The sequence below is a fragment of the Apostichopus japonicus genome, chromosome 9 (genome assembly GCF_037975245.1).
Source record: "Apostichopus japonicus isolate 1M-3 chromosome 9, ASM3797524v1, whole genome shotgun sequence".
NCBI classification, from domain to species: domain Eukaryota; kingdom Metazoa; phylum Echinodermata; class Holothuroidea; order Aspidochirotida; family Stichopodidae; genus Apostichopus; species Apostichopus japonicus.
The window spans coordinates 24,158,130-24,185,149 of NC_092569.1; the positions used below are offsets into that span (position 1 = coordinate 24,158,130).

At 38.2% G+C, this 27,020-nt stretch overlaps 2 protein-coding genes across 5 annotated transcripts; both read left to right on the forward strand.

Moving 5' to 3' along the window:
* Positions 1-956: 956 nt before the first annotated feature.
* On the forward strand, positions 957-1,754 carry LOC139973445 (histone H1-beta, late embryonic-like). Its single transcript, XM_071980131.1, has one exon. The coding sequence runs from the start codon at positions 1,033-1,035 to the stop codon at positions 1,594-1,596; it is 564 nt and encodes a 187-aa protein (XP_071836232.1). The 5' UTR covers positions 957-1,032; the 3' UTR covers positions 1,597-1,754.
* Positions 1,755-5,271: 3,517 nt separating this feature from the next.
* On the forward strand, positions 5,272-25,800 carry LOC139973566 (fibrinogen-like protein A). Of its 4 annotated transcripts, none has more exons than XM_071980344.1 (5): positions 5,272-5,571; positions 22,867-22,938; positions 23,166-23,359; positions 24,381-24,645; positions 25,483-25,800. In XM_071980344.1, the coding sequence occupies exons 1-5, from the start codon at positions 5,463-5,465 to the stop codon at positions 25,743-25,745; spliced, it is 903 nt and encodes a 300-aa protein (XP_071836445.1). In that variant the 5' UTR covers positions 5,272-5,462; the 3' UTR covers positions 25,746-25,800. The 4 variants fall into 4 exon arrangements, with proteins under 4 accessions (XP_071836445.1, XP_071836447.1, XP_071836448.1 ...); XM_071980346.1 differs by having other exon boundaries at positions 22,867-22,930; positions 23,164-23,359; XM_071980347.1 differs by lacking the exon at positions 5,272-5,571 and adding an exon at positions 19,583-20,336.
* The last annotated feature ends 1,220 nt before the right edge of the window (positions 25,801-27,020 follow it).

Consider the following 27,020-nt stretch of genomic DNA (forward strand, 5'->3'; position numbering starts at 1 on the left):
TTAAATCAGATATAAAGCCAGATATGGGATTTCGGTATATGACGGCTCCAGGCCGGTACAGAGTGCGTTCCCCCTCCCCCATTTGTTCTACCACAATGTGTAAAACCTTCATATGCTGCGGGACACTGTGTGTCGAGGGAGGGGGGGGGGGCAAGCCTGATCGGTCCTTACATAGCCAAGAATAGTTATTTGAAATAAACGCATGCAGTAAGAATAAACTTAGAAAGAGCAAATTATAGGCAGGATCATGTAAGCGTTTACAAAACAATAAAAACCTGTAAGGAGAGGGAAGCGCACTTTACTGGCTGCCCAAGCCCTGACAATACTATGGCACGAGGATTGTGCCCCCGGCGTTTTGGCTGACCCATTCCATAACAACTCCCTGATCTGAGCTTGTGTTGAACCTTGGAGCTATAGCTCCATGGTTGAACTGTGCGTAGTATGTACCTTGTAATATCGTACCGGTTATAACTTAACTTGGTCGTTTCAAACAACCGTTCATAAAATGAGTCCAATTTCCTCGCAAATGTACGATAGTGTCCAAAATGTCACAAAACTGGTACACAACAAATTAATTTCTTCTGTGGTTAGGCTGTAATACTTTTCAAAGGCCGAAAATATGTAAAAATATGGTGAAAATATGAACAAGTTCTGTTGATTTCCTACTACCACGTAAATATTCATGAAATTTTAACGGAAATCAGCCAATTCATTCATATCATGGATTGAAAACTAAAAATATCATCTGTTGTCAAGACAAAAACACTTTCTTTGTCAAAATGTCCTTTAGTTTGTCCACAAAATGTGAGAAAGAAAATTGTAAGACTAAAACGTTACTTGTGAGATTTGCTTTGTACAAATTGCGCTTACAATCTCGCTTTTAGCGTAGACCCAATCACAACGCAGGATTTGGTATATTCTCTGTCACGTCCGTCAACTCAAATATAGATGGCGCAATACGCGATTATCTAGCAAATTTTGCGATTATCTGTCAACTTCTGAACATCAGAAACGTTACTTTACGTATTCAATATGGCAACCGAAACGAAGAAAGCAAAGAAGTCCAAGCCTACTGGCCCAACAACCCTCGATCTTGTCGTCAAGGCTATTGCAGCTCTGAATGATACAAAGGGATCGTCAGGAGTGGCCATCAAGAAGCAAATCAAAGCTACAGGTGTAGAGAGGAGCTCTGTCTTAGTGAACAAGGCCCTCAAAAGAGGCGTTGCAACTGGAGTCCTCAAGCAAGTTAAAGGTACTGGAGCCAGTGGTACTTTCAAGCTCGACACTGCAAAAGCTAAGAAAGCCGAGCAGGAAAAGGCCAAGAAGCAGAAGGCAATACAGAGGAAGAAGGACTTGTTAGAAAAGCAGAAGAAGAAAAGGGCTGAGGCAAAGGCCAAGAAAGACGCCAAAAAGAAGGCTGCAAAAAAGGTCAAGAAACCTGCAGCAAAGAAAGCAGTGAAGAAGAAGTCAGCAGCCAAGCCCAAGAAGGCGGTAAAGCCAAAGAAGCCAGCAGCTAAGAAGCCAACCAAAAAGGCTGCACCAAAGAAGAAGGTTGTAAAGAAACCAGCCAAGAAGGTAGCACCCAAAAAGAAGTAGGCCCTGTACCTAAATCTTACAAGGAACAACTTGGGACTACTTTGTTCAAATTCAACGGCTCTTTTAAGGGCCACCAAATATACCAGAAAGAGAAGCTTTTTTGCCTCCATAAACATGCATTTGTGTCTTGAGTCTTTTCTACTATTTCCTTAAATTCGTGTTGTATACTGAACACAACAAAATATTCATTATAATAGCGTTCTGTAGGCCTAACAAAGTAACAGTAACAGTAAGAACTGTTATGCTAGGTGGTGTAATTCTCGACTGTATTTCATGCAACAAGTTACATAGTACATCAGACATGTATTCTAGCATTCGTAGTACTTTTGAAGATGGGAGTTGAAGCTTTGGATTTCGAAAACAAGGAAGAAAAATTGTAAATTTCTTTCAGAGCAGATATATTGTTTTAACGAAATATAACAAATTTAATTTCAATAGCTTATGTCTCAGAAATAAAAGAAGAAAAGGAATATGACTCAAACTAGATGAAACTAAAGCAACCACGGTTAAATCCAAGTCATCGGTCTTAGATCTGTGTACATTCAATAAGATCAGACTGTTATATCTCTTTGTGACATTGTGCTTCTCAGATATAGTTCTTAAGAAGACGCTGTGTGGAGAACGATATTTCAGCCATCAGTTATATATGATATATATATATATATATATATATATATATATATAGGCTATATGATATATATATATATATATATATATATATATATATATATATATATATATAGGCTATATGATATATATATGAATGAGTTTTGCAAGTTCTGAAAGTTCAAAGAGATATGGGATGCCATTTTAAAAATAGCATGTACAGACTTTATTTGCCAGTATAGGGCACGTACATTTACTATTTTGGAGAACCCCCCAGCTCGATCCTACCCCCTGAATATAATCAATAGGCTCCCCCAACCAAACCGACAGTTTCAGTCATTGAAAAAAATGCCAATTTCTATGGCAGTAAATTTACTGTGGCGGAAACTAGTTCTAAACCTAAAAAAGAAACAAAAACATATCCAGTGGCGTAGGAAGGTACTTTTTAGTGGGGGGGCTGGAGACTGATGGACGGCCTGGGGGAGGGGTCTAAGGGGAGGAGGTGTCCCCTCCCCTTTGGAATTGTTTTGTATTTCCAGGTGGCCTCAGATGCAATTTGGTGCAATATAGCACACTTCAACACCCACTCCATTTTGTCAATAATTTTGCATTTTCACCTGGCCTTAGATGCAATTTGGTGCTCCAAATGAGATTTTTTTCTCATTTGGAAATTGAAAAAGGGCTTTTCTGACTTGCGAAGCGGGGGCGGAATGATTCCTCCCCCCTCCATATTTTTCACTGGGGGGGGGGCGGTTCCTACGCCCTTGTTTCAGTTCATATATGTTGCTACTCGCACATTGGCTACATGTACTTTATTGTGTTATATCTGATAACAAAGAACTATTATTCAAAGGATAAACGATAACAATTTAGTGGAATTTTGCCTTAACGAATAAGAAATGTATTATACTTTTTCTATGAAGAACCTGCGTTTTCCGGTACCCAGGAAAATAGAAAAATTGTAAATTTCTTTCAGAGCAGATATCCAGGAAAATAGAAAAATTGTAAATTTCTTTCAGAGCAGATATATTGTTTTAACGGAATATAACAAATTTAATTTCAATAGCTTATGTCTCAGAAATAAAAGAAGAAGAGGAATATGACTCAAACTAGATGAAGGGGTGTATTGGTGAATTCATTTATAAATTTAGTGCTATCCTTATTACAAGGTACAATCATTTTTAGAACCTTGAACCTTATCTATAAAGGTAGTATTCTATTAACCTTCTCAGCTTTGTTGGTGCGATTTTTGTTGTACTGGAGTACCGGTAACATATGTTGTATTGTATGTATGTCCTTTCGTGTGTATGTCAGAGAAAGTGTGACAACTTCAAAGCAAAATACAGCTGCCCAGAGAACATTAACCTCTTCTTGTTTTTTTTTTCCAGCTGTACGTTCTGTTTGCCCTAACAGGGGAGGGTTTCAAATGTGTCTTTTTTCCTAACATTGATTCAAGCATTTCTTCATCTATGACTATTGATTTTAATTGGTGTCCATTCATCACATGTACAGTAATAACAGCTGCAAAGGATGACACAACGAGAGTATAGTAGCCTTAATTAGTTTTATATTTACACACGCAAAGAGATGAAGCAGTGGTTGATGAACTCTCTACTGATATAATTTATATTTTTCTGTTCATAAATATTTGTTTCTACTTACAGTAAACCGCGTAGAATAATATGATTCCATTTACTTAAACGAGGATGATTTGGCAAAATTGAAAAAGAAATAATATGTGACATCTATAACATGCACAGTAATTACTTAACTAATTAATGAAGCCTACAATAGTAGCACAGACAAAGGTCATTGGTTTTGGCGAATTATTGCATATAAAACAAACTTCTGAAGAACACAAAATTCTGCGGTACAGCCACTAATTAACAATTAAAACTACACTCTTAATTCCAAAGGGTTAGAAATTTGAGAGTGATATTTTGAGAGTTGCCATGCACAGTTATTACTCTTTTGACGGATTATTACGGTCTTCTCCTGAGATTGCATATAAGTTTAAAGAGTGATTCGAAGTTAAAAAGTGAAACCACTTACTAGATTCAGATCGAGTTAAATCGACATGTGAAGTAATCCTTCAACTAGAACTGTTTTTGCATGCAAATACGCGGTATTGTAGTGCTCATGGAGTGCTTGCAGTATTAGAAAGAACTTTCGGTTGTTCCTGGTGTTACTTTTTAGGCGGACAATACACCAAAGAGTATAGTCATGTTGTAGGTACATACAAAGTGAGGGCGCTTGTGCATGGGCGCCGTGATCTAGAGTTCTTCAGTATAAAGGAACTCTATCGTGATCGACAGGCTCAGAATAAGTTGCCTACGCAACTAGCCTCTGAAACTGCAATGTACAGAGACGATATGAAACCTTAAGTTTCAACGTCCAGTCATGTAGGTATATCGTTCACTTAGCCAGTTATGCCAATATTGTAGCGCGCACGCGCACTACAATAATAAGAGTGACGCTTTCTCTCCCAAAGTTCACTATGCAATTTGTGCAACACAGAGATTTGTATATAGGATTAAACAATTAATAACTCCTTAATTCTAGAATGAACTTTGTTACATGGCTTGGTGATTGACACAAAGTTATCATCCAAAACAAAATGTAACATTATAAAAGTAGCAGGTTTAGAAGGTAACAACTAAATAAATATAAATATATATGTAAAAGGTAATCACGTCTGTGAAAATCATTCTCCCTGCGGTTCAGGATCATGTAGAACATGGTAGTTGTGTACAGAGAAACTTCCAAGTAAAATCAATGTACACAAATGAATAAATCAACATTCTATCAAGCTATATATTTTTTTGTCAACTAGCTAATTACTTAAAGAGCAGTAAATGAAAGTATTTATACAGATTGATCCTGGTGTGTGGGGAAGGCATACTATCAGCAGATGCCTGACGTTTGTATGCGTAATCTCTATGGAAATTTCCCCAAGTTCCCTTTTTCACTTTAAAGAAAACTTGAGCACGAGTGTGTCGCATTGTAGCAACTTATATTATTACTGTACAACGTATACTCTTCCAAACATTTAAAACAATATTTCAACAATTAAATAAGCTATGGAGACCTTCATATGAGTATAGATTGGTAAACAAAATGGCGACTGATGTAAGATCACTGTTGAACGTTGTCTCCCATATATTTTCATTTTTAAGCCTTCCAGAGGGTTCAACGTGTTTTTTCTGTATCATAAAGAGCCGCCGAATATAGAACTGATCAACAGATTGGACTTTTTATCGATGTCAACCACGGGACTATGGATACGTTATCTGGATTTTTTTATGTTTTTTATTCTCAATGCATCTCAATTTGTACTTTTGAACATCACCGTCTTCAAGTGTTATTTTGGTGAGTGGCTTTCTTTTCAATACTATAAAACTACCTTAAATGGGTCAATTGAAAGTTTGTTCTTTTCAACACTAGAGGGGTAAGGGATAAAAGTAAGCGTAGGAAACCTTTTTGTATTTTTTTCACAGACATAAATATGATATTATGTTTTTGCAGGAAACCCATTCAACCTCAAATGAGTTTAGTTTTTGGACTAAAGATTGGGGCGGTAACATTTGTTTTTTTTTGGGTATGAATAAGAGTAAAGAGGCGTTGCTATTTTATCTAACCCACGTTTTTCATTATCACCAATTATTGAGCTAAGAGATAATGACGGTCGTTGTATTTTTTTCTAATTATAGATATTGATGGATTGCTTGTCCGCCTCGTCAATGTATATGGTCCTAATTTGGATAGTGCTATTTATTTTTCGTATCTAGGTGATCACCTTAAAAACAATAGCCACGACTTAATAATTTGGGGTCAGGGTGACTTCAATTTTGTGTGGAATATCGATATTGACAAGACTGAGGGTTTGTCTCGTACTAATTTTAAAAACCCGCTCGGAGGTTATTAGAGATGCGCTTGTAGCCGGTCAAAAACGCAGTGACGAGGCTTAAATATATTTTTAGGTTTGGGAAGATTACAAGTGGCACCTCCAAATCAGGGTAGGGCCGATTTACTCTGAGATCGTGGGGACAACTTAAAAAGGCGGAATGCTCACACAAAAACAAACAAATAAAGGTAAAGTGGTGTGTTTACGATGCACATGGACGTTGTATTAATATCAATGGGGTTACTTTAACTTAATGTGAAATTATATAAATGGGTGTAACTTACATATCTCGGAACTCTTACTTCTTATAACGAATCCACTGAACTTAATGGAAAAATAATACTTATCAGTCCCAACGAAAATAATAACAAAATCGCGGCGCGGGTCGACCGAATACAATTTGAGAACGAAATTGTCTCCTTGGGAAACTTCTAGGGCGGTTCACTTAGTTGGGGACGTCTCTGGATTGGGTGGTTCTCTGGACAGCTCGCTACTCGGGGAAATAACCTCTTGGGGCGTCTCAGCTTGGGGCGTCTCTAGGAGAAACTGTTCATCACTCGGGTTGGGTCATCGCAGGGGTTCACTTCCGGATCCAAACATTGAATAAAAATGGGAATTTATAGTTCAGTTCCATCACAACAGAAAATTATATCGTTGCCAGATATTAGTACAGGATGAAATAAAGTTCTGCCTCCATTGGTACAGCTCCGGGTGATAAACTTTTATTAAATATGAAATTTCCTTGTAAAACAGTTCCAGGTTTTTACTAAAATAGAATATCCATTTGTAGAACAAGCTCCAGGTATTCACTAAACTTCTATAAAAACTCCATGGGTAAATAGCTTCAATTAAGTGTCCATTTAACTTCTAATTAATTTAATACTGGTCCTCTACTCTATTACTGGTGAAGTTAGTCTAAGGAAATAATTATGATCTCTTGCCCATCCATTTCAAACTTAATCCTTCCCTTCTTCTCCTATTACTATTACAAACTCAACCCTCCCCCTCTGCTTCTCTAACTACTGTCACTCCTGTAAACTTAACTCGGCATCAGTGTCTTATCTTAATTTCCCCCTACCATGTTACCTTATTCACTCCATCCCATAATAATAAGAATACATCCCATAATAATAGTACAAGGCAACTCACACATGACCACCTTAAACCAATTAAACACAAAGCTTGGTTCATTGAATATTCATGATTTAGCCTTTGTCTCAACTTTCCTCCCTCCTACTCTAGACCAGCTTGTCCTCCACTTCCTGGTATCTGAGGTCCAGTGACCAACCAGCTGTCAACTAATACTTAATACATAATTTACCAGACACATTACTTAATTTATGGTGTCCTTTGGTACATTTAAAATAATCATCTATCACCAAAACATTCCTATCTAACCAAACAAAAGTTATAAAATTGTCTATTTAACCCACAATTCTGAAAAGGATAGACTCTTGGAGCCACTCATATATTCCTAGAAAATAGGACCACGCAAAACAATTACTTAGCTTAAGAAAAAGACAGGTCACACAGGGCCACTCGACCACTAACTGTTGCCATGTAGTAGTTAGCAATAAAAGTGAAAATTAAGGGAACTCATAAATCTACCAAGTAAAGGTTATTCATTGTCAAATGAATAAAAACAAAGAAACAAAAGAAAATGATCAAATGAATAAAAACAAAGATAAGAAAATGAAAGAAAATGATTAAATGGATAGAAACAAAAGGTGGAAAATAAAAGAAAATGATAACTATGCAAAACATTAACCATGTTATGCTCTGGTTACACTTTCCCCCTGCCTCTGGAAATGGCTCCTGACATTTCACCTTAAAACAAGTCACCACCACCTGTGACTTTTTCAAAACACTTAGTGGCATAAAACACTCTTTTTTTTTAGTTGGTAATAAATCAATTCATGACACTCATAGACAATCTTGAGAGCAAACTGTGCAAAATGCAATCAATATGACAAAATGTTAATAATCCTTGCACTTAATAGGACTGTATCCCACCATAACATTCACTGTTTCAACCAAGGAGAACAGGTTTCCTTCGTTAAATTTCACAGAAAAAATATTAGTTTCCTTACTTCACATCATGTACAATAGATATAAGTGGATAACTCAACCACAAATAGTTTGTCAGAAAAAAAAAAGTAATTGTTGCCATTGGTTTCAACACACAAAACAAAATATGACCTTGTAATCATATGAAAATAAATGTAATGAGTTGTAAGTTATTTACTCAACACGTCTTTGCAGATCTGTTTCCAGTGTAGCATACTGTAACAGACAAATACTAACAGATCATATCGTTTCATCTGCAACAATTAAACATTGGCTACCAAAGAGCAAATGGCCTTAGAAAACTCTTTTGGGAGATCCCTACATGACAATAAAAAATTAGTTTTCTCTTCCCAGGAGGGGCTAGTAACCTTACATTGGTTTGCTATGTGAGCATGTGACACACCTTTGCGTCGTGCTGCCAATCTTGCCGATCGTCTAGTTGGTCGTACTGCGTGCCGTACTCGTGATCCCAGCACAGGACCTGTTGGGGTGGACTTAGTCTTAGTCTTTGGGGATCGGGGTGCCGGTATAGGCGGTGTCTCTGTCGGTGGGGTAACAGCTTCTGGCTCCACTGGGATTCTTCTCTCTTCCAAACTAACGTTGTGCTCCGCCTCTTCCAATGTAGCATGCGGAGTAGTCACTTCTTGTTCCTGTAATATTGTGGGAACCTCCTCAGGGGTTAAACAAGCTCTTGACCTTCTAGCTGGTACAGGCCTTGTTACCACTGCATACCAGGATGACTGATCATCTGTATCACTATCCTCTGTAACGTCAACTAAGGGTTTATCGTGGTAACATTGTCTTGGTCTTGGGACTGGTTTCTTTGGGGTCTCTGGGGGATCACATGTACTCATCGATTCTGGAATAGGTAGTAATAGGTTTCTGTGAAGTGTACGCCTCTTTCCTCTCCCAAGCTCTTGCTCTACCACATACACAGGTATATCAGGGTTAACTCTCCTTAAAACTTTGTAAACCTCTTGACCCCAACGATCAGCTAGCTTGTGTTTACCTCTGAGGTGCACATTCCTCACTAGTACTCTGTCCTCTGGTTCAAGCTCATTTCCTTTAGCCTTGGAGTCATATACGTGTTTGTTGTGTTGTGCTCTCTCTTTGGAGTGTTTTGCAGCTAGTTGGTGAGCAAATTCTAGTTTTTCTTGTAGTTGCTCCGCATACTTATGGTGAGTTCTTGTGGATAGTACTGGTTTAGGGAGTTGCATTGCTACATCCGATGGGAGGATCGGGTTTCTACCAAACATGAGGAAATAAGGTGCGTACCCAGTACTTGAGTGTTTAGTAGCGTTGTATGCATGACATAGTGGAGCTACAAACTCTTTCCAATTTGCTTTCTTCTCTTCAGACAGGGTACCTAACATGTCAAGAAGGGTGCGATTGAATCTCTCACAGATTGGGTTGCCTTGGGGGTGATAGGGTGTTGTCCTGGACTTTCTTATTCCTGCAATCTTGCAAAGATGTCGGATCACTTCACTCTCAAAATTACGGCCTTGGTCAGAATGTAACCGGGTTGGGAAACCATAATGTACAAAAAAATTATCGAATAAGACACGTGCTGTAGTACGAGCCGTCTGGTCTCTCGTGGGGAACGCCTGGGCATACTTCGTAAAATGGTCTGTGACTACCAGAATGTTTTCGTACCCTCCCTTTGATTGCTCAAGGGATAGATAGTCCATACATACCAGCTCCATTGGGGAAGATGTGTGGATGTTGACCAGTTTTGCCACACCTCCTGCTTTCTCATGTGTCTTGCGACGGATACATCTACCACATGATTTGATATAGTCGCTCACATCACCTGCCATCTTTGGCCAGAAATATCTTTCTCTAAGTAGCTCTAATGTCCTTTCTTGACCCATATGTCCTATTTCATCGTGCAGTCCAGCCATAGCCTTACCTCTATACAGTGGAGGTAGGACAAGCTGATACACATTCTCTCCCTGGGGATCGTTATAGCATCGGTACAGTACTCCATCTCTTAAAAGAAATTTATCCCAATGTCGGAGTAATTGTTTAACACTGGGCGTTTCTGCTACGTACAGTCTTCGATTTGGGGGAAGACCTCTCTCTAGGTACCTAATTACTCGATAGATATCTGGATCTCGCTTCTGTCGATTCTGCCATAAATGGGGGTCGCCGCTCATCAGAGACTGGGGTTGATTTAAGTCAGTATCAGTACTACCATTACATTCCATCTTTAATACTCTTGTCTGGGAGCACAGGGTCTCTACCATGGGAAGTGGGTTCTCTCCAACAGTGCACTTTGATAGCAAATGAACTTCACATATTGCTCGTACTGTGTCTCCAGTTAGGGTGTGGGGGTCGTCGGGGTGGGGTCTGCGGGACAATCCATCTGCATCTCCATTCCTCTTACCTGGCCGATAATGAAGGTCATAATTGTAGGTGGATAGAGCTGCCAACCAACGATGTCCTGTAGCATCAAGTTTAGCTGTTGTATTTACATAGGTGAGGGGGTTATTATCTGTCAGGACAGTAAATTTACGACCATATAGGTACTCCTTAAACTTCTCCGTCACTGCCCACTTCAGAGAGAGAAATTCCAGTTTATGTGCAGGGTAGTGCATTTCACCCTTTCTCAGACCTCTGCTCGCATATGCTACTACCCTCTCTTTCCCATCTTGTGTCTGGTATAATGCTGCCCCCAGCCCCAGTCCACTGGCATCAATGTGTAAGATGAAGGGCTTAGAGAAATCGGCAAAAGCAAGGATTGGGGGTGATGATAATTCCTTTACTAGTGTCTCGAATGCAGCTTGGCACTCAGGGGTCCAATTCCAGGAGGGATCCTTTCTCTTCCCTGGGGGATGGGTTCCTGCTGTGAGGGCATGTAAGGGTTTCGCCATCTTTGAATAGTCCTTGATAAATCTACGGTAATAACCTGTAAATCCTAACAATGAGCGTACGTCGTGTACACTACGGGGTACGGGCCATGTCTGGAGTGCTTCAATTTTACTAGGGTCAGTCTCCACCCCCTCCTCGGATATGATGTGGCCAAGGTATTTAACTCTTTTACGGAGTAGTTGGCATTTGGATGGTTTCACTTTAAGGCCGTAATCTTCAAGTCTCTGGAAAACCGCTTTCAATCTCTCGAGGTGTTCTTCAAAGGTATGAGAAAAGATTATAATATCGTCAAGGTACACCAGACATTGTTGAAGGTTAAGGTCACCCATACACATCTCCATGAGGCGTTGAAAGGTTGCAGGGGCATTAGTTAGACCAAATGGCATGCGGTTACACTCATAAAAACCAAAGGGTGTCGTGAAGGCTGTTTTGTACTTCTCTTTCTCCTCTACCTCTATCTGCCAGTATCCACTTTTAAGATCTAGGGAGGAAAACCACTTCGCACCTGCCAGGGCATCCAGACTCTCTTCAATACGAGGTAGAGCGTATGCATCTTTAATCGTCTTGGCATTCAATTTACGATAATCTATACAAAATCGAAGGGTTCCGTCTTTCTTTCTCACTAAAACTACAGGGGATGCAAACGGGCTGCAGGAGGGTCGAATAATATCACCATCCTCCATGTCCTTCAACAATTTTCGGACCTCCTGATAATCAGCTGGGGGTATTCGCCGATGTCTCTCCTTAAAGGGGTTCGGGTCACTTAAGGGAATGGTATGCTTCACTGCTGTCGCACAGCCTAGATCATTTTCATGTTTAGAGATGACCGCTTCATGTTTCTGCAATAGTGTCTCTATCTCTTTAAGTTGTGGTGGGGTCAACAGGGATTGGTCAATGTCAAAATCGTCAAACGTTATCTCCTCGCTTGGACTCTGTACGTTGGCGCTCATACTCTGCGCCTTTCTCTCCCTCCCAGTTTTTGACACTGGAGCCTGCAGTACATCTACTCTGTGGATTTGACACACTTGCTTATTTCCCTTCAGGTAAACATCCTTCTTGGAAATATTGGTAATTTTTAAAGGGAAAGTCTTCACTCTTTGGGAGATATCGATAACACCGGGACTAATAATCAGTCCCGAAGGCAGCCGGGCGTCTGGATCATATTCGGGAATTACATAAACTCTCTCTCCTTTAGGGGTCGTCGTCCTCGCCCTCCCTTTTACTAGAACTGATCTACCAGGTTGGATCTTGACATTACTATGGTGGTCGAGATATACCCTCCAGCCACTCTCTTCTGTATGGACCTTGGACTGTAACTCTCTATAGGCTGTCTGCCACGCTGAGGGAACTACGTTATGTTGTAAAAATTGTACCCCAAGGCATTCTCTACATTTCTCCATACAGCGGGATATGATATTAGTACCAAGAAGTAGGGGCACACCTTGGTTGTAGGGTGTGTCAAGGACAATAAGGGCACAGGTTTCATACTTCTCGTCTCTAAGGGTCACATGGTCAGGGAAGGTTATTGTTACTCTCACGTAGCCTAGATATGCCACGCTATGTCCTCCGCCCCCTTTCAGGTCAATAAGGCCACGTAGGTCTCCTAAGGGCATGTAGGAGAGATATCTCTTGTAGAATGAATTAGCTATCATGGTCACTTGGGATCCGGTGTCAATGAGACTCTTGCAGTAGACCCCATTAATTATAGCCGCACTCTCTGATGCATCTCCCACAATCTCATCTACTGGGGGGTACTCCTGGGGGCAAGGTCGGTTTGGGCCACTTACTGCTCCCCGGGTATAAGTGACCGTGGGGAGTTTAAATTCACCTGGGTTGATGTCCTGCAAAATGTTGCTATGTGGCCGGACTGGTTGCACCTAAAACATCTGGTCTGGGGGCACTGACGAGCCAGGTGGCCTACAACCCCACATTTAAAACATTTTTGGGGCACCCTGTTCATCAATGGGGGTATATCATTTGACCTACGGGGTTTTGGGGTTGAGTAATCGCTCTCCTGTCTGTCTACTCTTTGGAGCTCCTCAAGTTTCTTGGTAAGCTCCCTAACCTTCACCTCCAAGTCAGGGACCACTGGGGACGGGGCTGCCGAATGCATTAGTACTCTCCCGGTTTGAGCATTTCTTTTGAGGTGTCTCCGGTCGGCACACTCTTGTTCGGCCAAACGTGTCAGCCGAAGGAGATCTCCAAAATTTCTCGCCTCTTGGTAGTTGTGCCGAACGGCCCCCCTTACGTCATCGTCCACGAGCCCCTTCCAAAATACTACCCTAAGGGTCCGGTCCACCTCTTCTGCAGAGATCCCTCCTCTGTCCTTAGCCTTCATGACAAGGCTTTCTAATCTACACCCAAAGGCTGCAGTTGTTTCTCCTTTCTGCTGGTGTGTATTATAGGCCTGTGCTAGCAAGTCAGTCCCTGATTCCACAGTTCCATAAATTCCCTCCAGCTTTTCAACTATTTCCTCAATACTTGAGTTTGGGCCTAAATGTCTTACTACCCTTGCTGCTTGGCCCCTCAGGGAATTCCTTACTGCATTCTCTATAACCTCCTTAGAGTGCACTTCTTGTTGCAGGAGACAAGAGATCTCGTACTCCCACATCTCAAAGTTTTCTACGCTTAATTTATTGTTGGTCTCCCCAGCAAAGACCGAAATTCTTGGGGGTTGGATGATGGTGGTCCCCATGGGTTGGCGAGCTGGGGGAGCTGATCCCTCTGAGGATAAACTCAGGTTATCGTCTTTTTGCACAGTGTAACCTGCTAGCTTCAAGGCTTTGATCATGTCTTGTCGAGACATCTCGCTTGAGGGGCTTTGTATGGAAAGGCTAAGGGAAATTCCCTTGAAAACCTCATCCTTCAGATCTGTCACTGCCTTTTCTGCTATCTCTGCAGACACATACTCACACAAACCAACGCTAGGGTCACCATTAAACCTGAACGAAATTACTTCCCCTACTCTACCCATAAAATTCTTCAATTCTTCCAAGTCAATGTCCCGGGGGATACCCTTAACAGTTACAACCTTACCTTCCATGGTTTCTATGGTAACGCGGGGGAAGACTGGAGTAATAAATATTAGTGTACACCTCAAAAGGTCAAAAGTGTAAAGGCATGTGAAGGAATAATGGTTGTAAACTATTTAGGGTTATACTGTGCAGTAAGCTATTCTAGAAACCTCTCTGCAAAGACTGAAATGTATGCTACACGCTCAATTGTAACATTGGTGGAATTACTCATATAATACAACTTGTGAAAACTGGAACCAAAGATATGGATAAAAACTCTGCTCTCACTTTAAAGGCAATTAAGTTGAAAATGTTGGACATTTAAAATAACATTGAAATTAAGTATGACTGGGTGAACATGTCGCCTTCTCAGTGACCTAATCTCAGAGAAATAAATTGTAATCAGGTCCCATATCGGGCGCCAATTATGTAGCCGGTCAAAAACGCAGTGACGAGGCTTAAATATATTTTTAGGTTTGGGAAGATTACAAGTGGCACCTCCAAATCAGGGTAGGGCCGATTTACTCTGAGATCGTGGGGACAACTTAAAAAGGCGGAATGCTCACACAAAAACAAACAAATAAAGGTAAAGTGGTGTGTTTACGATGCACATGGACGTTGTATTAATATCAATGGGGTTACTTTAACTTAATGTGAAATTATATAAATGGGTGTAACTTACATATCTCGGAACTCTTACTTCTTATAACGACTCCACTGAACTTAATGGAAAAATAATACTTATCAGTCCCAACGAAAATAATAACAAAATCGCGGCGCGGGTCGACCGAATACAATTTGAGAACGAAATTGTCTCCTTGGGAAACTTCTAGGGCGGTTCACTTAGTTGGGGACGTCTCTGGATTGGGTGGTTCTCTGGACAGCTCGCTACTCGGGGAAATAACCTCTTGGGGCGTCTCAGCTTGGGGCGTCTCTAGGAGAAACTGTTCATCACTCGGGTTGGGTCATCGCAGGGGTTCACTTCCGGATCCAAACATTGAATAAAAATGGGAATTTATAGTTCAGTTCCATCACAACAGAAAATTATATCGTTGCCAGATATTAGTACAGGATGAAATAAAGTTCTGCCTCCATTGGTACAACTCCGGGTGATAAACTTTTATTAAATATGAAATTTCCTTGTAAAACAGTTCCAGGTTTTTACTAAAATAGAATATCCATTTGTAGAACAAGCTCCAGGTATTCACTAAACTTCTATAAAAACTCCATGGGTAAATAGCTTCAATTAAGTGTCCATTTAACTTCTAATTAATTTAATACTGGTCCTCTACTCTATTACTGGTGAAGTTAGTCTAAGGAAATAATTATGATCTCTTGCCCATCCATTTCAAACTTAATCCTTCCCTTCTTCTCCTATTACTATTACAAACTCAACCCTCCCCCTCTTCTTCTCTAACTACTGTCACTCCTGTAAACTTAACTCGGCATCAGTGTCTTATCTTAATTTCCCCCTACCATGCTACCTTATTCACTCCATCCCATAATAATAAGAATACATCCCATAATAATAGTACAAGGCAACTCACACATGACCACCTTAAACCAATTAAACACAAAGCTTGGTTCATTGAATATTCATGATTTAGCCTTTGTCTCAACTTTCCTCCCTCCTACTCTAGACCAGCTTGTCCTCCACTTCCTGGTATCTGAGGTCCAGTGACCAACCAGCTGTCAACTAATACTTAATACATAATTTACCAGACACATTACTTAATTTATGGTGTCCTTTGGTACATTTAAAATAATCATCTATCACCAAAACATTCCTATCTAACCAAACAAAAGTTATAAAATTGTCTATTTAACCCACAATTCTGAAAAGGATAGACTCTTGGAGCCACTCATATATTCCTAGAAAATAGGACCACGCAAAACAATTACTTAGCTTAAGAAAAAGACAGGTCACACAGGGCCACCCGACCACTAACTGTTGCCATGTAGTAGTTAGCAATAAAAGTGAAAATTAAGGGAACTCATAAATCTACCAAGTAAAGGTTATTCATTGTCAAATGAATAAAAACAAAGAAACAAAAGAAAATGATCAAATGAATAAAAACAAAGATAAGAAAATGAAAGAAAATGATTAAATGGATAGAAACAAAAGGTGGAAAATAAAAGAAAATGATAACTATGCAAAACATTAACCATGTTATGCTCTGGTTACACGCTCAAGATCATGATCTAGTAGATATTTGGTGTGACCGTAATCCTAAAACAAAACGCTATACCTGCCATTCTATATTGATGAGGCCATTCATTGTAGACTTGATTTCTTTTTAATTTCTTCTCATTTTAAAAATTGTATTTCCGATGCTATCATTTCTCCGATGTTTGGCTCTGATCATGATGGTATTGTTCTAAATGTATCTCTGGGACATCATATGGGCCCAGGTATTTGGAAACTTAATACTTCTTTATTGAGTGATGATAAGTATTGTGATTTAATAAGATCAACAATAAGTGATACATTAACTTCAAATATACAGATTTAAATCCTAGCCTACTCTGGGAGATTTGTAAGTTAAACGTTAGATCGGTTTCTATTCATTATTCCAAGTTACAGGCCAGAATTTGTAAAGATGATGAGAGTAAAATTCATGAAAAAAAAATTGCTTTTTACAAGCAACTTTATTTGTAAGTCCCTCTGATGAGGTCAAAAATATTTTGAATGGTGTTAGAGCAAAGCTGGAAACCCTTTATTATTTTAAGTTGAATGGAATCATTGTGCGTTCCAGAGCAAGATGGGTGGAGAAGTGGGAAAGAATACTTAACTTATACTTTTTGAGTTCAGAAAAAAAGAAATAAAAATGCAAATACTATAAATGAGTAAATTACTGATGATAACCACTTATTAAATATGCTTGATTACATTTTGTCAGAGGCTGAAAGATTTTATTCAGATTTGTATACTAAAGATCACCATGTTTCTCTGTCTACCGTTTATTTAATATTGAATCAACAACATATTTCTCTTGCAAATGATCAAAGCTCTAATTGTGAGGGATTATTAACATTGCAGGAATGCACGCCCTCGCTTCTTTCTATGACTGTAAACAAAGCTCCAGGGTCGGATCATTACCTGTTGATTTCTATGTCTCATTCTGATATTGGGCATTTGACAAAGGCTCCTTAGCATGATGAGCAGGGTAAAGCTATTATCTCTTTAATTCCTAAGCCTGATAAAGACACAAAACATCTTAAGAACTGGCGTCCCATTGCAGCGAAGTGCATTGCCTCTAGTGCAAAGATTGTTTGAGTTCCATCATTGGTTTGAGCAAACAGGTCTTTTAAAGGGTCGATTTATTGGAGGAAACATTAGATTAGTTCAGGATCTTATTTGGTATTGCGATGAAAGAGGGGTATCTGGTAGTTTGTTATTTATAGAATTTGGAAAAGCGTTTGACCGTATAGATTGGAGTTTTATTTATCTTACTCTTATAGCGTATTTCAACTTTGGTCCCCAATTTAAATCATCGGTCAATGTTCTGTATATATAGTAATACCACAGCATGTGTTTCAAATAATGGTTACTGTTATTTAGAGTTTCACAAGGCTGTCCATTTAGTTCCTATCTCTTTATTCTTTGCACTGAAATTATATGGTTTTTAAGTAATTCTAATATGGAATTAAAGGTATTACAATTTCAGGGGCCTCTCTTAAAATATCTCAGTATGCAGATGATACTGTTGTAATAACTGATGGTTCTGATTCCTCTTTGGCAGAAGTCAATAAAGTGTTAAATTTGTTTTGCAGTGCTTCAGGTCTTAAGATTAATTTGGAAACATATCAATTGTCATTTCGCTGTAAGAATTACCCAGCGTACTTAAATCGTTTCAAATTTAGCAAGCGCTGTGATTCCATAAAATATCTTGGAATCACTTGTTCCCATTACAAGGAGGATTGTGTTACAAGTTAAATTATGTTCCTAACCTTTCTCGTATTAAACAATTGATTAATCTTTGATCTTCAAGGGTCCTTACACCAATAGGCAAGGTACTTTATTATTGAAACATTTGCTATTTCCCAGCTTGTATATTTGTTCACGGTGTTCCCTAATCCACCAAATCCTTTTATGAAGGCTCTTAAATAAGTTACTCTATAATTTTTATATGGAGTAATAAACCTGATAAGGTTCAAAAAGGTCAGTTTTTTGTAATGATAAAGGGACTGGGGGATTAAAAATGATAAATGTTAATACATTTGCAAATAGTTTGAAGACAAGTTGCGTAAAGTTATATGTTGATGACTAGTATAGACCTTGGAAGACTTTGTTTAGTTATGCTTTGGGTAACTATGGTGAACAATTTTTTCCCCATGTAATTTAGAAAGGGTGATATTAATTTATCTATATAATTGTTTTGTCCAGGCAGTTTGTGATGCCTGGGCAGAGTTTGGTTTCCCATTCCTGAGGGTATTATGTTAATCAATGTGTATCAAATAATAGTTTAATTAGAATTGATAACCGTTTTAGTTACTTTGATGCTTTAAAGCAAAATAATGCGTGTTAAACTGATGACATTTTTACGCGGAATGACCATGTTTTCGTATATCGAGATTTCATTAATAAATATAATATTATTACTTCTTATTATGGTAACATTTCAGTCCTGTTATAGTTGGAGGGTAAATTTAGGGGAAAAACATGGATCAAACTTAAATGAGTGTTGTCTACTAAAAGTTTCTCTAACACAGAGAGCAGCGAATTTTGTATATAGGTCAGTTAGTTTCGAAATGTATGTTGCTCCTAGTTCCATAAAAAAATGCGAAGAAAAGTTTTCGGATAGAAATTTTAATTGGAGTTCTATTTTTTCTCTTCCTGTTATTGTAGTGCGGGAGGCTAAAATTCAGTATATTCAAATTTTTTATTGCATAGAATTATTGGAACAAATAAATTTTTGTTTCGTACTAATATTAAAGATACTCATCTTTGTTCTTTTTGTGGTTTGGAATACGAAACATTGAAACATTTAGTTTGGAACTGTTCGTTGGTTAACAAATTCTGGGATGACATTTGTGGTAAGGGTTTAAGAGAGACCCGAGAGATGGATTTATTCACTGTGAATTTTGGGGTAATACAAGAGGGAGAATCTTTAATAAACTTAATTATTTTCTATGCTAAAAATTTTATATTTATTTGTAAACATAAAGGGGTTCCTCCCAATGACATGCCATTTTCACGTAAATTCAGGTTTGTATTGAGGTTGAAGTGTTTATTTTGAAAAAAAATTGAAATAATTGAAAAATATAATTTTTTTCAATTGTGCGTGAGGGTACGTAAGAGATGTTTACATTATGTTCACTCACAGTTTATTATTATTGAGATGATGTAAAAGTTTGTACTTACATATTTGTGTTCAGTTTTTGTTCACAAATAAAATGAATGAACGAATAGAGAAAAAAAAAATAGAAAAAAAACCCCCAAAACAAAACAAAACATATATAGTATAAGTTTTCTTGCATATATACAGCTTCAATAAGAGTCTTAAATATCACTGTATTATATTATATTAAATCGATTTCCTATTTATATGACACAATACCACTGGTTTTCTGTTTAATTTTGAAGACAGCTTTTTAAAACCTCATCTATTTGTTCGTACATTGAGAGAAATCAAAGACAAAATGAGCACGTGTTGAGCTCTAACAATTTGAGGCACAATAGAATTGCATGTAAAGTCCTCAAAATGATATTAATGAAAAGTTCTAAGAGACTGATTTATGCTTCAAATTGAATTTCAAAAGAAAAAAAAAAGCCCGATTACTCTCTCAGATGAATACGTCTATGATGGTTCGACCATTAGTTTCTGGCCCAGATACCATTTGTCAGTTTACATATTATTACCTTCATAGATCTTTAATTAATATTTCGACTCATCAGTCACGGCCGTAACGCTCAAATCGATTACCTTTATGATACACATCCCGGCTAGCAAGTATCTAATATGAATGTTCTTTGTGAAAGATATAATCGTAAGGATTGTGTTACTTTTGTTCGCTTTCAATAGCATACATCAGTAAATCTATATGCCTAACTGTGATAATACGATGGACACAACTCGTTACATATAATAAGCATCAAGTACAACTTTCCTGCTGCAGTTTGGCAATTCTAATCATCGTTGTCGTTAAGTGTGAAAAAAGGATAAGCTGAAGACAGATACTGTTTACTGATAAACCGCGTAACATGGAAAGAAAGAATCGGCTCATTTACCTCTTCCTGCTGGTCGGTGTATCGTTTGGCATCTCCGAATCTAGTAGTAAGTTTAAAAACCCTAAAACTACTCGAATTGATAGTTTAGTTAATGTTACAACACAACCTGGCTAACTTTTTAAGTCAATAATGATTTGAATTGTACAACACTCTTTATCTGGTTTAACTTACAGAGTAATAATTTCCATAATTTACAATAAATCACCTTGTCAGGTTAGTTTCTGTCACAGTGTTCTAAGTCATCCGTATCAGCCCCTACATTTTAGCACGCTACAAAGCTTTCAAAAGGACTTTATTACAGTGTTCTTTGATCCTCAAAATATATCTATGTCATTTTGGACGATAAAATATACAATTTAATATCTCATGGCGTGAATATGTATACCTTTGTAGTGTTAAAGGAGAAATAAACTCTGGGTTTTTGGAGCGTACATGCGGTAGGGGATATTTTTCTGATATCATTTATGAAATTACGAAGCAAAATATAGTTTCCCTGAATTTTACGCGAATTTTCCAATTATTTTTGTTTACCCATTTGAACAACGGCCATTTTGTTCAAATGAGTATTGAGGGCGCTTCAAAAGTGACGTACACCAGCCACATCGTAACTTCAAAACAATGAAGCTTTGCATACGAGTTATAGTCTATTCACACTATGTTCGAGCATCTTGCTTCGCTTATTTCACCGGTTAAAATGCCCGAATGCCAAGCCTTTGGTTGTGTTAACCGAAGAGGGGAAGAGGGAGCAGAAAAAGGAAAATGATATTTCGTTATTCCAGATGGAATAAAATATCCGGAAAAGAGTGAACTTTCACTGAGGTGTACAGTACCTGTTCGTTATGTTCTCAGCAGCCGTAGGAAAAGGATTCTTCTTCTTGTACCTCAAGAAATTTACAAAACAGAGTTCTAAATGAACTGGCTGCAAAAATATCTGGGAGAATTCAGGTCTGTTGGTCAGACATTCTCCTGCGTTCAACAAAGCTTTTTCCGCGAACAATCCCATAGCAGCATACCCTCCCCTTGTCGCTTTCCAATGGCGAACAGAGTGCACACAGACACCATTCTTCGCAGTGGCTCGCGGAACCGGTATTCGTATCAGCAACGGAATTCGACCCAACATCACCACCAGTCGCGAACTGATTCTTTGCACAAACTCCTCCTCTCGATGTCTCAGTTCTTCCTCTGAATATTCTGGTTGGAAAAAGATACGATTCCAATCCAAAGGCTTCCATTTTCTTTTTTGAAGATATTTGCACGACAGTAAATTGGAGAGCAATGATGGACGTAAGTAACGCTATCGCTAGGACTGAGTACGGTTTGTGTGTTGAAAGCAATCTAATTTAAACACGTTAAAAATCAAATCCTTGAAAAGATCCCAAAATTTATATTTCTACTGATACTTGTTACAATAACAAATTTCACACACTTTTTAAGCATTTTTACAGATCAATAAAGACAAAAGATATTTTTTGATCGATATTTTATTTATTACTATTGTTGAAAGTACAATTCTAATTATTTTAGGGATCGGCAACGATTTTGTCTTGAATACGCGATGCGGCTAGCTTTCGTCACGGTACATCCGGGTACTGGCTCAATTCAAACAAAATGGCGCGACACATGAACTACATTCAAATCGTTTTTTCACCTCAAAGAAGGGATTTTTATGCTTTTCTTTTGCTTTTACTGGAAAGACCATCTGTCAAAACGTAAGAATGGATGCAAAAAAAACTAGGGTTTATTTCTCCTTTAATAAAATGATTCTTGAAAGTTTGGCATGGGTGACCACTTGCTGACTTTCTTGCATATGTGGTATTATTTCCGATGACCTTTTTGGAATGTCTTCATCTTTTATGGTATATTATATTACTTCTATTAAAAATATTTTCTCTCAGATATTGTATATATTTTTGTCGTGTTATATATGTAATCATAGACTCGCTGTAAAGTCGATATCCTATCAAAGTAACAAAGAAACAGGTACCAATTCATAAACTTAACTGTGTTAAATTGAGACTTTCCTGTAACAACGAAAGCACAAGATTCGATAATATCAAGAATGTTGTATAAGAAGAGAACTTCACCTCCCTGGCATGTCACCATCAATCTCTTGTGATGAAGCATAAGCTTAGTTGTATTATTACTTTACCCCTTTTGAAGTAAATATTCAAGTGTCTTTGCCGTTATGTTACGTTTATTGAAAAATTTATTGTAGCAAACAGGAATAAATATGTTAAACTTATACGATATATATTCACTATGTACAACGTAATAGGCACCGAACACACCAAACTGTCTGCTACGAATAGCAACTGTATTATTATTTGAGACTCCTAACAATTTCATTGTACAAAGCAGGACAAAATATACAAAATGATACGATTTATACAGCTGGGAAATAAAACGAAAGCAAATATACGTTATGTTACCTATAAATCTCACGAATAGCAACTGTATTATTCTTTGAGACCTTTAACAATTGTATTGTACAAAGCATTGTAAAATATACAAATATACAGCTGGGAAATAATAAAATAAACTTATATATGTTATTTCTGTTTGCTTTCATTTTGTAGAATTGTCTGACTTTGCCGCGAAATTTCCAAATGTGAACCTGCATTGCTACTATGGTTCTGCAAGAGCTAACGGTATACTTACTATTTTCCTTTTGAGTATTACGGTGTTAAAATAAAGTTAAATTTGCTTATAATTCAATATTAAATGTAAATAGATACAAATTACAGTTAAAGCAATTCCTGGATTGCTTACTCAGTAGAAGAAATAACATGCATAATTAAAGACTGACTTTCGAATAATACATTCTAGTGTTCGTGGTTTATCATTCAACATACTGTACCTATTAACTGAGTTGCAGCTACCCCCGTGACAGACCCCATGAAGACCTTTGCCACTACTGTCGAAGAAGATGTCGGCCTCAACTTCACTAACTGCCTAGATGTGTACAATGGTGGTTTCACTACTAACGGCATATATAACATCACACCAACAAACTGGAATGGAACATCTTTTGAAGTCTTCTGTAACATGACTGACGGAGGCGGATGGACGGTAAGTCTAGTATGACACCCTATAGTATAGACGATATATTGTATATGTAATATGACTGACGAAGGAGGATGAACGGTAAGTCTAGTATGACACCCTATAGTATAGGCGATATATTGTATATGTATAATATGACTGACGGAGGAGGATGGACGGTAAGTCTAGTATGACATCCTATAGTATAGACGATATATTGTATATGTATAATATGACTGACGGAGGAGGATGGACGGTAAGTCTAGTATGACACCCTATAGTATAGGCGATATATTGTATATGTATAATATGAGTGACGGAGGAGGATGGACGGTAAGTCTAGTATGACATCCTATAGTATAGACGATATATTGTATATGTATAATATGAGTGACGGAGGAGGATGGACGGAAAGTCTAGTATGACATCCTATAGTATAGACGATATATTGTATATGTATAATATGACCGACGGAGGAGGATGAACGGTTATTTTCTATGACATTCTATAGTATAGACGTAGCGAACAACACTCAAAAGGAATTTTAGAAAAAGGAATTATTTCACCATCTTTGTTCTTGCACGCCGCTTTGTTTTATTTTCCCTTCATGTTTCAGTCCAGCTTGAAGACCAACATGGTGAGATATTCCTAGCGGGAGTGACTCTTGCTTCGCCCCCAATTTTCGCCCCTGTATTTATATATTTGTATGAATTGATTTTGATCAGTAAACATGCTGGGTTTTTTTTTCAACGAATAAACTTTTATATTTGTTTTACTACTAAGATGTTCCGGTAAGGGGAACAGGTCTGTGTGGGAGGGGGGGGGGTGGGACTGTTTGCTGAATCCCATGTGCATATTCATTCATATCACACACTCTTTTAATTTAAATGTGTGAAACATTATTCATTCTTCCTGTGCGATTATACATTTCACCTCATCAGGGATATCTCTCTCGTTATATTTAACGTTGGTAAACCAAACATACTTTGGCAACCTGTTTGCAAATGCTACCCGAGCGTGTTAATTTTGATTTCTCTATACAATCTAGGTATTCCAACGGCGAGTCAACGGATCGGTCGAATTTAATCGTAACTGGGCGAGTTACAAGGAAGGCTTTGGTGAGCTCGACCATGAGTTTTGGTTGGGAAATGACAAGCTGTTTTACCTTACCAATCAAGGTAACGTCCAACTCAGGATTGATTTGGTAAACATGACTGGAGATCCATACTATGCCAAGTATGACTTATTCCGCATCAATGATGAAATTGACTACTACCGTCTATCTGTAGTGGGAAATTACAGCGGAACTGCAGGTTCGTTTGAAAGTAGTTTTGCTTGGAATTTTGATTTTCTTTTCCTTTATAGAGTCAACCATGTTATTGTTTGTTTATTGAGAGCACGAGCAAAGAACATTGCAGTGGGCGGGGCAGGGGAGTGGAGTGGAGAGGAGAGGAGAGGAGGTAGGTATATCGCTTAAACACGGTTTAACTTATAGACTAACCATAATCCACAAACTGATGTTTATATAATCGCTGTATTTACGAAATTGTGTTGAACTATGCTAATGCCCTCATCACAGCAGGTGTAGTTACGTGTAAACACCGATTTTGCCATGCACTTTCGGCGTTCCTAGCTTTACTTTACCGTACTCGTATTAACGCTGATATTGCACTGGCTATACTCGCGAACAATAAATAATAATTGCTGCGCTGTGCAGGTTATAACTAAGAAGCAAGACGCCCTGGTACAGCTGAATACCTCGTACTTTAGGAGTTTCCCAACCAAGAGATCATTAACAGACATTTAGGAGCATTTAAAGGATCTCAATATAAAAACAATGCAGTCATTTGGGATATATTGTCAACGTCATATCCCTTTCTTGGTAAAGTAAGAACCCTATCCAAGATAAGGTCAGTAAATAAAATGCAGATAAACTACAGCCCCCACCCCCTTAAAGAAAAAAGAAACAATTCAATTGTTTGACTATCTATATATCTTGGGAATGCTATATGTACAGGAATAACAAACAAATTCCATCACCGTGATGTTTACATGACAAACTGTTCTTCGATAGCCGAAAAAGACCTTCCCCTGAACTATCGCTTTATACAAAAAGGGCCAAACATTTTCGTCTTGTTTATACTTTACAGATAAAGAAGGCAGTGATCCCGATGATAATGCTTTGGGGCATCAGATTGGCTACCCCTTCACCACCCTTGATAGAGACCACGATGAATATTTTTGGAACTGTGCTAAGTATAGAGGCGGTGCCTGGTGGTTCAAGAAGTGTAGCCAATCATCCCTCAATGGTAATTATTACGGAACTCGAATTAAGTTAAGTATATACTGGACTGATCTGCCTGGTAATGATTACAAAATCAAGTACACTGAAATGAAAATAAAACCTGTCTAAATATATTGGTCACCTTCTATCACGTCATGATGTTATTCGTGTGCTCAGTAACATTAAACAGTTATACATAAATCGTTGAGGTACAGCACCTAAAATTTAAATGTTAATATTGCATATGTAATAGTAATAGCTCTTATTGATGTATATATATATATATATATATATATATATATATATATATATATATATATATATATATATATATATATATATATATATATATATATATATATATATATATAGACATGTCTGTTGGCGTGTGTTGGAAAGTAAGAAATATCCACAAGAGAAAAAGAGAAAAAAATGATACTTTCATTTCCAACTTTATTACTTTATTACTGACTGAAGGCGCCATTCTGGTAACCATGGATGTTTCTGCCCTGTACACCAATATCCCCCACAACGAAGGTGTCCTGGCTTGTAATAAGATGATGGCGTCTAATGATGTCACCCAACATTGTGAGATATCGCAGCTCATTAAGTTTATACTTGAGAATAATAATTTTACCTTCGATGGTCGTCATTATCTGCAAACCAAAGGCACAGCCATGGGTACCCGAATGGCCCCCTCATTTACTAATATTTTTATGCATTACCTGGAACAACAATTTCTTTCTTCATCCTCTTACAAACCATGTATCTATGTACGTTATATTGATGATATTTTTATGTTATGGGATAAGGGCGAACAAGAACTGGACAACTTTTTCACGTTTGCCAATGATTTTCATGATTCTATAAAGTTTACCACCGAACGGTCTACAAAGCAAATCCCCTTCCTCGATGTACTCGTCATGATCGAAGATCACAAAATAGAGACATCGGTGTATGCCAAACCAACTGATAGGCACTCTTATCTCCACTTTAATAGTTTTCATCCCGCCACACCAAAAATTCCATTGTCTACAGCCAGTTACTCAGATACCGGCGTATTTGCTCACGTGACCAAACTTTTCTTAATAAGGCCATTGAACTGCTTGATTTCTTCCTCAAAAGGGGATACCCGTACCGCCTACTTAACTTCCACCTCAAACGGGTTCTGTCTCTACAACGATCTAGTCTCCTGACCTATCGTAACAAATCTGATTCTGATAGACTACCCCTCGTTGTCACTTACCACCCCTCCCTTCGCCCCTTTTCAATGAAATCAAACAAGCTTGGGGCACTCTAGGTTCCGACCCCACAATAGCTGAACTTTTCAAAGCCCCCTGTAATAGCCTATAGACAACCACGTAACATCCGATCAGTGCTGATTAGAACTAATCTCGCCCACCC